The sequence below is a fragment of the Tenrec ecaudatus genome, chromosome 7 (genome assembly GCF_050624435.1).
Source record: "Tenrec ecaudatus isolate mTenEca1 chromosome 7, mTenEca1.hap1, whole genome shotgun sequence".
Classification (NCBI taxonomy): domain Eukaryota; kingdom Metazoa; phylum Chordata; class Mammalia; order Afrosoricida; family Tenrecidae; genus Tenrec; species Tenrec ecaudatus.
In genome coordinates this window covers 159,871,803-159,881,691 of record NC_134536.1, presented here as the reverse complement: position 1 = coordinate 159,881,691, position 9,889 = coordinate 159,871,803, and the positions used below count along the sequence as shown (strand labels likewise).

Here is a 9,889-nt window from a genome sequence, read left to right as displayed (position 1 = left end):
TATATTCTAGCTATCACCCAGCATATGCATGCTATTTAAGTATCACCTGTTAACTACTGCGGCTTGGAGCCACAGAGGCAGGATTCACAATCCAGGTGAACGGGACTCCACAGGGCTGACTTCCCAGCCCCTAATTGTTATCTCCCCTCCTCCGAGACACTGGTTCTTGCCAGAGTCCCATGGATCGAAGTCCTCGCCCCACTTGACTTAAGGGCCCGTTAGCCGTCACCACGGTCCCACTCACCTTCTTAATGACAAAGAGGAGGCTGACAATTCCTGCTGCCACAACCAGAGTGACCAACACGATGGCCCAGTCGGGGATGGAGCCCTTGTTCAGAGGCTTTGACGCTGAGGAGCGAAGAGGGGACGGTGACCACGAAGGGCAGGTCCTCAGCCACCCACTCCCCCTTCCTCACTTCCCTCCGTGACGGTGCACCTCTCCCTCGGTGACTCCAATGTCGCAGCTCTTTAACATCTTGGGAACAGAATCTCAGTGGAAGAGACATTCAGGGCTTCCGACCAAGGGCAAGTCAAGGGCAGAATCCCCTCTCCCTGACCCTGTGGATCCATGGGCCTGAGGACCACCAGGCCCCTCACGGACACCCAGCAGGTCCATCTTTCACCCTCCACATCTCAGGCTCGCTTGTCCCGTCTCTCTGGCTTCCACCGTTGGTCCCCAGATGGGCCTCTTTTCTCTCAGAACCTTAGCCCTCTCGGCCACGCTACCCTGAGTCTGGCCACTCAGATGGGAAGATCCCGTTGTCTGGCCTACACTCCCTGGCGAGGACCACTCCAGGCTCTCCAAGCCTGCCCTGCTGCAAATGAAGAAGAGGGAGAGGAGGGACAAGGGGAGAGAGGAGGCCAGGCTCTTCGGAGGGGTGGTGCTGAGCCCCAAAAGACCCGTTGGGCTCTGAGGAAAACCTTTAAGAAGAGGCAGTCAGGTAGTAGACGCATGTCTGTTGATCTGACCAGAGGCTTAGTGGGAACTGAGGGATACAATTCGATAATATATTCAGCTGCTAACCAGGAGGCTGGAGGTCCAGAGGCCCCTCAAAAGTGATCTACTCCAGAGAAACCCACACGGAGCACAATTCTGCTCTGACCCCCCTGTTATCACCATGAGTCATGGCAACTGAGTCAGCCGGGACCCCGTTAAGATACACACAGCTGTGCTTTCTGGTCAAGATGCCGAGCCCGGGGCAGGTGGCGGCTGCTCCAGCCACCGTGGGGGTGGAGCCACCTGAGACAGTAGCTGGGGGTGTGGAAGTGGCAGGGCTGGTGGCAGCCGTGCCAGGGGGTGCTGTGGAGGAAGTGGATGCTAGGACAGCAGGGAGGAGGAGAGGTTTGGGGAGAAACCCGGCAAGACCCAAAGTGGAAACACCATCCAGGACATTCTCAACCCCAGCAGGTTTCTGGCAGAACGGGTGAGCTGATTCTGTAAGAAGGAAACTGCTCCACGTCACCACGATCTTCAAGCAAGAGAAGCGAGAGGACCTGATTTCATGATTTCAAGGCTCCTGGGAACGCTGACGTCATGAAGCACCGTGGAGTTAAAACGAGAAAGCCGGGGGCCAAAAGGGAGCCCAGGAGGCCCACACAGAAAATCAAGGTCATTTGACTGCCCGCAATGTAATGCACGGGGGGAGGAGGAGGGCCTTTTTGATAGCTTAGTGGGGAGCAACTGGTCATTTGTAAAGAAAAGGGAGTGGGGAGAACCTATACCCCTACCTCACACCACGCATAAAAATCCATTTGAGATGGATCATGGACTTAAATTTGAAAACTAAACATATACAGCGTTCAGGAGATAGAAGGGGGGTTGGGGATTATGATATTTTACACTGGACAGTAAGGCCCTTGACAGGATACAAAAGACACTAGCCACCAAAAAATAAATAAATAAAAAGTTGACCAATTGGAAAGCAAAGAGAGACCGTTGCCTAGCCACAAGGGCAGGGGAATTGCTTCCAGGGATGGTCAAGGGAACTGCCAGGCTGACACTGAGCCAAGCACGGGGAAGCCCCCACTCCGAGCGAGCGGCACCTCCAGCAAAGGGTTCTTTTGAGACTGTCGGAGGACAATCACCTGATGTAGCCGAGATGCTTCCCGAAGTGCTCCCGGAAGAGGCTGAAGTGAGCGCCTGAGGACGACTGGGAAAGCTCGCTGAGGTGGAAGACCCTGTCCAGACACTCCCAGGTACTGTTGGGAGACTCGCCGAGACAGCAGGGAGATTTGCGGAGATGGTAGAGAGACCTGAAGAGATGGTGGGGACAGTGACTGTGGAGAGGCCTGCGGAGACACCCCCAGAGGCGGTGGGGAGACTTGCAGAGACAGTGGGCACTCCCACAGACACACCCCCAGAGACAGGAGGGAGACCTGCAGAGACAGTGGGGACTCCCACAGACACACCCCCAGAGACAGGAGGGAGACCTGCAGAGACAGTGGGGACTCCCACAGAAACGCCCCCAAAGACAGTGGGGAAACCTGCAGAGAGTCCTCCAGAGACCGTGGGGAGACCAGCAGAGACAGTGGGGAGACCAGCAGAGAGATCTCCAGAGGCAATGGGGAGACCAGCAGAGAGTCCTCCAGAGACCATGGGGAGACCAGCAGAGACAGTGGGGAGACCAGCAGAGACAGTGGGGAGACCAGCAGAGAGTCCTCCAGAGACAGTGGGGAGACCTGCAGAGACAGAGGGGAGACCAGCAGAAAGTCCTCCAGAGACAGTGGGGAGACCAGCAGAGACAGTGGGGAGACCAGCAGAGAGATCTCCAGAGGCAATGGGGAGACCAGCAGAGAGTCCTCCAGAGACCATGGGGAGACCAGCAGAGACAGTGGGGAGACCAGCAGAGAGTCCTCCAGAGACAGTGGGGAGACCTGCAGAGAGTCCTCCAGAGACCGTGGGGAGACCAGCAGAGACAGAGGGGAGACCAGCAGAAAGTCCTCCAGAGACAGTGGGGAGACCAGCAGAGACAGTGGGGAGACCTGCAGAGACAGTGGGGAGACCTCCAGAGGCAGTGGGGAGACCAGCAGAGAGTCCTCCAGAGGCAGTGGGGAGGCCAGCAGAGAGACCTCCAGAGGCAGTGGGGAGGCCAGCAGAGACAGTGGGGAGACCAGCAGAGAGATCTCCAGAGACAGTGGGGAGACCAGCAGAGAGATCTCCAGAGACAGTGGGGAGACCTGCAGAGAGTCCTCCAGAGGCAGTGGGGAGGCCAGCAGAGAGACCTCCAGAGGCAGTGGGGAGGCCAGCGGAGAGAACTCCAGGGATGATAGGAACACCAGAAAAGATGGTAGAAAGGCCCTCAGAGACTCTGTCTGAGACTACGTCATAGAAGGGCAGCGGAGCTGTTGGAAAAAGCAGATAAACCACAGGTTAGAGGTGCCGGATAACTCCCCAGCTCCAGGCCCACTTCCTACCCACAACCCAGGCCCGAGCGCACCCACCGTGGATGGCCAAGGCCTGAAGGCCCCGCAGCAGCAGCAGAAGTGCCGGCAGGGCATCCATGGTGCGGGTCACAGCGGTGGTGGGATCAGCCCATCTCCCTGGGTCTTTAAAGGCTCTGAGAACTATCACCAGTCTTTGGAGAGCCAGGTTTGCCAGGGCCTCCATCAACACTAGGATCTCCATTACAAGGGAGAGGTTGCCAAGCTGTCCCCAGGAGATTAACTTGTCCCAGCCTAATCCTGGGAAGCACTGGGCAAGGGGGGGGGGGGCGGGCACTGAGTAAGCACCTGAGCACCCCCCTCCCCGGCTGGCCCTCAGACTCTTCCCACATTGGACCCATCCCTCAGGCGTGTGCCCCAAGCCCAAGGCTGCTAGAAGGACGAGGTCCTCACCCAAGACCCTCCCCTTGCTCCTAGAAGCACATCCACCAGGGAGCTGGCCACTTGGGTCTCCCAGGGAAGAAGCAGCCACTGGAAATGGAAGGGGAAGGGCTACTAGGAACTGGGGGCTGTGCCCCTGAGCCTAGAGAGACCCAAGGCAGAGCCGGAAGGGAACAACTGTCTCTTCCCTGGACGGCAGAGCTCTCCATGTTTGGGGCAGGGAAGAGGGGAGGGGAGAAAAGGCTATCCTGAGACTTGTGTCCTTTTTTTAAAAAAAAATCATCGTATTGGGCGTTCTCACAGATATTATAAAAGCCCTAATTCAATTAGACCAACATTATGGCACAAGGGCGGCCACCATCAGTTTGCAAGCATTCTCTTTCTTCTTGAACTCTTTGGTATCCGTTTCCCTTCATCCCCTCCCTCCCCCACGACCCCCCCCCAGGAGCCCTTGTTTATTATATACTATTGTTGTTACTATTATTTTTCCTTGTTGATGCCGGCCGTATCTTACACCACCCAATATATCCGTTCACCTGCAGTTCTGTTATTCATTCCCCTCGAATGGGGTTAGTCATCGTTGCTATTGGCTCCCCACCCCCCACATCCCTCCCCCGTCTTCCTGTACCCTCAGAGAATCATTACTCCCATTACTGTTTCTGTTCTTCATCTGGGCCCAGCTCCCGCCAGGCGGCCCTCACTCACTGGGCTCAGCACGCTTCCCCCTTCTGGGATCCACAGATAAAATGGGACCATTCAGCACCTTCTTCGAAGGGTTTTCCTAAGGGTTTCAAGGAAACCAAGTTTGTGATGTGCCGAGCCCAGTCCCCAGTTGGTGCAGTCAGTTAACGTGCTCAGCTGCGGACTGACAGGTTGGAAGATTGAGCCCACCCGGAAGCACCTTGACAGAAAAGCCCAACAACTGACTTCCCCAAACCGGCCGTTGAAAATCCTGTGGCGGATCCCCACCGAATTTACAATTTAAACATTAAATGAGAGCAAATGAAATCAACAACCTTGCAAACCCCTCGTGTTAAAACCGTGCCACGGTGGTTGTACCTGGGGCTGGTGGGCAGTTTAAAACCAGCAGCCAAAAAAATAAAATAAAACCAGCAGCCAGCCCACGGGGAAAACCGAGGCTTCCGGCTTCCGGCAAGAAGTCCAGTCTCAGAAACCCACTGGGCGGTTCCCCGTCCCACAGGGTCGCCCCGAGTCTGCGTCGACTGGTGGCAGCAAGCGATGATGCATTTGGCGCTGGCTTAGTCCGTTTATAATGGACACCTATATGTTTGGAGAATTTAAATGTTTAAAGAAGCACTTGGAGCCATATGCTATTTTAGCTTAGGGATAAAATGTATTTTAAAGGGGGGGAGCACCCTACGGAGGGAAGTTACACCGGAGCACTTGGGGTTCCATTCCAATGTGTCCATCCCTCCACAGTGTCAGGATGGGTGGGAAGAGTGGTGATTGGGGGTGAAGGGGGCGTGGACGAGCTGGGAAAGAAGTGGGGTGTCCCCAGACTCCTCTGAAGAAAATTCACGATCTCAAAGCATATCAATGTGCCACCCCCTGCCCCCCACCAACCTACTCCTGTGTCTGCTCCTCTTGTCCACGTACCTCCTCCCGTTCTCTGCTTCTCGTGCAGAAGAGGCTGGAAGGCCCTGAAGTCTAAGTGTTCATTGACTGTGTGGACTGCGCCCCCATCTCTCCTTTTAGCTGCCTTTGGCTCCTCCCCTGGCCTCTCCGCCTCAGCCCCTCTCTGCTTGGTGCCCCCTGGTTTTCGTTGAGGGGTAGGGATGAGACATCGAGAGGCAGATGGGTGAGGAAGGCCATGTGGCCGTGTATGTGTGGGCACCTCTTTATCCCTGTGGGGTGTGCTTGACGGGTGGGCCCGTCTGGGGAGCATGATCCCGTGTGTCTGCCGAAACAAGGGAAGCGTTCTCATCTCTCTGTTACCGACCCTCTCTGGGCTTACCTTCCTGGTGTGTAAAGGAAGCCCTCCCTTTCCGGGCTAGAGGTCCACAAATCTAGCCTGTGTTGGCCATGCTGGGGACCTGTGTGGGAGGGTTGATGGGAGTGTGGGGGTCCCTTGTGTGGTGAGGAGATAAAGCAGGGGGGGCGGTCTGCTGGGAACGGCGGCCTCCACCTGCGTATCCAGGATCTCTTCAACCAATGTCGCACACTCACTGGCCTGGAGTGACCCCACGCGTGATCCTGTGGCACAGGGGGTAATGCCCCTGGGGGTTCCAAGGCCGTAGCTCTTTCTGGGAGGAGAGCGACAGAACCAAGCCAAAGGTGAGAGAGAGTTCCACATTACCCAGATGTCTCCCCTAGAAAGCCAGGGTGGCTGGGGGTTGGGGGGCCCTGGGCAGGATACTTGGGTTTGGGAAGAATCTTGACTAATCCACCCCTCCCTTTTGGGCCCACATTCCTGAGCCCTTTGGTGGCATGAGTGATAGAATTAATTACGGTTAATAATTAATCCCTAAGGAGCAGCGAGAGGCCTAGGCCTGGGTGGGGCCCAGATACCTGTAGGCGGGGCACCTCCCAAAGCCTCCTGTGAAGGGGCAGGTGGGATGCTGGGTTCAGGAAGCAGTGGGCCCTCGTCTCCACTCACTGATCGCCAAGAGCCGGGGAATGGCTCTCTTGTGGGTCCTTGAAGACACACTAGAACTAGAAAATCCAGTTGCCCAACTCCCCCCTCCCCTCTCCCCCAAGCTCTTGTACCGAGGATGGGGAGGGCCTGGGGTGTAGGGCTGGCCGGTCAGCTGGGGACCTGCCATCTCCTCAGTGGGTTCCCGAGCAAGGTGGCCATGATGGGGCCCGTGCTGCCCATCTTCCTCCTCCTGACCCTCCTTGGCGGCTCTCATGGAACAGGTGAGGGTGCAGGACTGGATGTGTAGGCTCAGAGAAGGAGAGGGGGCTCCTTGGTCCCCGAGACAGAGACGCCAAGGCGCCTCAGACCTGAGCTGCTGAGGATTTACAGGAGGGCCTGTGGAGGGATGTGAGGCAGAAGGGGCGCCTGCCCACCCTCCCCTGGGGTTGCTGGGTCCTAACCCATACTTTTTGGGGTGCTTAGGGCCAAGTATGACTGTGCAACTGAGGCTGAAGCAGTCTGCTCCAGGAAATTCGTCCTACGGCTCCACTTTCCTTGGCTGGCTGGAGAAGGTAGTTCTGTGGGTGGCGAGGAAGGGGCTGGGGAATGTGTTACTGTGAATGTACTGGGGGGCCCTGGCTGGCTCGGGAACATGGGAGGAACATTTCACTCCTCTTTCTGAACCTTTCTTTCCTAGCTCTGCCTCCTCCTCCATCTGCCCCCAGGGACCAACGTCACTCTCCACCGGGGAGGAGCCCCACAGCGCATCACCTGCAACAGCTGAGAGCAGCCCACGACGTGCCCCTCCTGCCGGGGGCACTAATGGGTGGGGGTCGTGCTAAGGGGGTGTTCCTGGCTCTGTCTTCCAGTGGAGAGGCAATGAACAGGCTGAGTGCAAAGTCACGTCTGTGTCTGTGTGGGAGTCGGGTAGGGCACAGAGTGGAACCCCAAGTGCGACTCTCCCCTCGGGGCTGTTGAGCCGGGGTGTTGAGGTAGCACATGGTCTTCCCCGACACCAGCCCCAGAGGCCTAGGATGGTGGGATGAACACACCCCGGGCACAGGTACACACTCAAGCTGACCTCTCCGGAACACACGGGGAGAGAAAACCAAGGTCCGTGGACTCCCTCCTGGGTGCCGGGCATGCTGCCCCCCCAGTGCAGTGCTGGTTGCACCTTGATGGGGGGAAAGGGGGGGTTGCTGCTTCCTCCATTTTTCAGCCAGCACTGACTCGGGGTAGCCCTTGTGTGGCACAAACTGTGTGCTCCATCGAGTTCTCCACGGCAGGTGTCATTTCCGAAGTACACAGACAGCCTTCCTCTGACGTGTCTCCAGGTGACTCAAACTACCCTTTCGGTTAGCGGCCACCTGTACCCCCTGGAGACACGCGAACTGTAATAGTGTCCTGATCCCCAATTCCAGGTGAGGGTGGGGAGGCTTGCCTCAAGTTCACCAGTGCCGGCTGAAGCCGAATTTTCATTTCACCTTCCTTTGAGCATGGGAGCTGGGGACTCAGACTGAACAGCCCTGGGGCACTGTCCCGACCCAAGGACCCACACGGATCCATCAGGGTGGGGCATGGGGTGGAGGCAGTTCAGGAGGGGTTCGATTCAACCTCCCGAGAGGCCAGCCAGCGGGCTCCAGGGGCAGGGGAGGGCTTCGGCCGTGCCTACTCTGGCCAACCATGGCAATGTGTCGCGTCAGGGTGGAATCTGGGCTCGTTTCTTATTCTGGCAGGACCTCAATGTCCGACCGTAGCACCTTTTAGAATCCTGGGTATAACTGCGTTCCGTTCTTCACACACCTCCTGCTGTTACCACCACGTAAAACTGGAAAGGGGCTTCTTTTGGACGATGCTGAAGCCAAGTCTCTAAAGACCAGCAGAGCACAGGAAGTGGGAGACAGACAAGACACACAAACGCCTTCCAGCCCCTTTACAGCCAGCCTGGTGCCGTGGGCCCTGCCTGGGTGGGTAGCCGGGCCCAGCAAGAACAGAAGTTTAGAACTGGCCCTGAGCGAGCCTGTACCGGTGGGCAGGTGACGTCCATGGGTCAGGTGTGTAGGCCTCCAAACAAGTTATGGGCTGGTTATCAATCTTAAGAAACGCCGGTATGATTTTCAGATTCTCCCTGGCCCTCTTAACTGCCCTAACAAACAAGAACCGGGCAGGGTCCGTCCAGTAGACGTGAAGGTGGTGGAGATGTGCTTCCTTCGACAGCCACCGTCCGGCCTCCTTTGAGGCAGGCATGAAGCTCTTAGTGGATCCTGAGACTGTCTGACTCGAGTGTATTTCCCAGCTTGCTTTGCAACCGGAGAGGTCCATGCCAGTAGGTTCTGTCTAGTGAGATGCAAGGGGACGTTAAGTCCTTCCTGGTAAGTCCCCAAGAAGAAAAGGCGCTTCCATGTCAGGAGCAAACACGGTCAACCTCACTCTAGCCTACAGGGTCCTAGATCAGCGCTTCCAGTAACATCCTCCACGATGGACCGACGTGTTTCAGGACGTGCTGTGACTGGCATCTTCATGGGGACACGGCCTCGTGTTGCTCCCGAGAAGCTCGTGGGTCTGAACCACCGGTGTGTCCGCTAGCAGGCCAATGCCGACCAGCGCTCCTGCATCGGGTGGCCACGAGTGGACCCAACGGAATGCCGAATGTGATCAGTAGAGCAGCCATCGGCTCTCCACGCTGCCAGTGGCCCATGGGAGGGTTTAAACTTAGTCTTAATGACTTTGGCCAAACGGCTCCCTCTTGGGCCAGCACCAAGTGGGTGGTGCTGAGCTCTGTGCCCCGCGCCGTCGTCCTTCCTCATCCCGCCCAAAGCTCCACAGCGTCCCCTCCTCCTGTTCACCCTCTTCATCCTGTCCCCCGACACTGGCCTCCTGGCCACTCTTAAGTATTCCAGACTGAATTTTGCTCTAGCTCGCCTGTCCCTTGGAACACTCTTCTCCCATCCAAGTGCGAGGGGACACAGCGCTTCCTCCTCCCTCAGTCCAAGCGCCCAGGACAGGACCCAGCAGAGAGCAGGTGCTCGAGAGCCATCTGTCACTTTGGGGTCCGGGAAGGAACCTTCTCCGCCCTTCCTCTGGGAGGGGACATGGGCATGCCGGCATCGGGGACTCCATTGGAGTTTACTGGACAATTCAAAGAGGTGTGGCACCCCACCCCACCCCCACCCCCCGCTGTTGTGAAGCCTCACCCTCCTGACACCCAGCAAGAGAATTGCAGCTTGTCAAAGCCACCCCTCCATGTGAAGGTTCGGTACAGCAGTCAGGAAGAGCTGACACCGACTTCCTGGGTCGAAGCCGAGCTGAAAGCTGGGATGAGTGACTGATTCTGAAGGTGTTTTGTCTCCAAGTGGAGGCTCACACCCACCTGTCTGGTTCTTACAAGGCTTAGACAGCTTTGTACACCTGGCTCCACGGAGGACCCAGCCCACGAGAGGCCCTGTCGAGCAGGCAGCTACTCAGAGCTGC

General features: G+C 57.2%; 1 protein-coding gene across 1 annotated transcript; it reads left to right on the top strand.

The window, feature by feature from the left end:
• Positions 1 to 6,638: 6,638 nt before the first annotated feature.
• Positions 6,639 to 7,202, top strand: SFTA2 (surfactant associated 2). The gene is made up of 3 exons (XM_075553825.1): positions 6,639 to 6,699; positions 6,902 to 6,990; positions 7,116 to 7,202. Exons 1-3 carry the CDS (start codon positions 6,639 to 6,641, stop codon positions 7,200 to 7,202), a joined length of 237 nt encoding a protein of 78 aa, XP_075409940.1.
• The last annotated feature ends 2,687 nt before the right edge of the window (positions 7,203 to 9,889 follow it).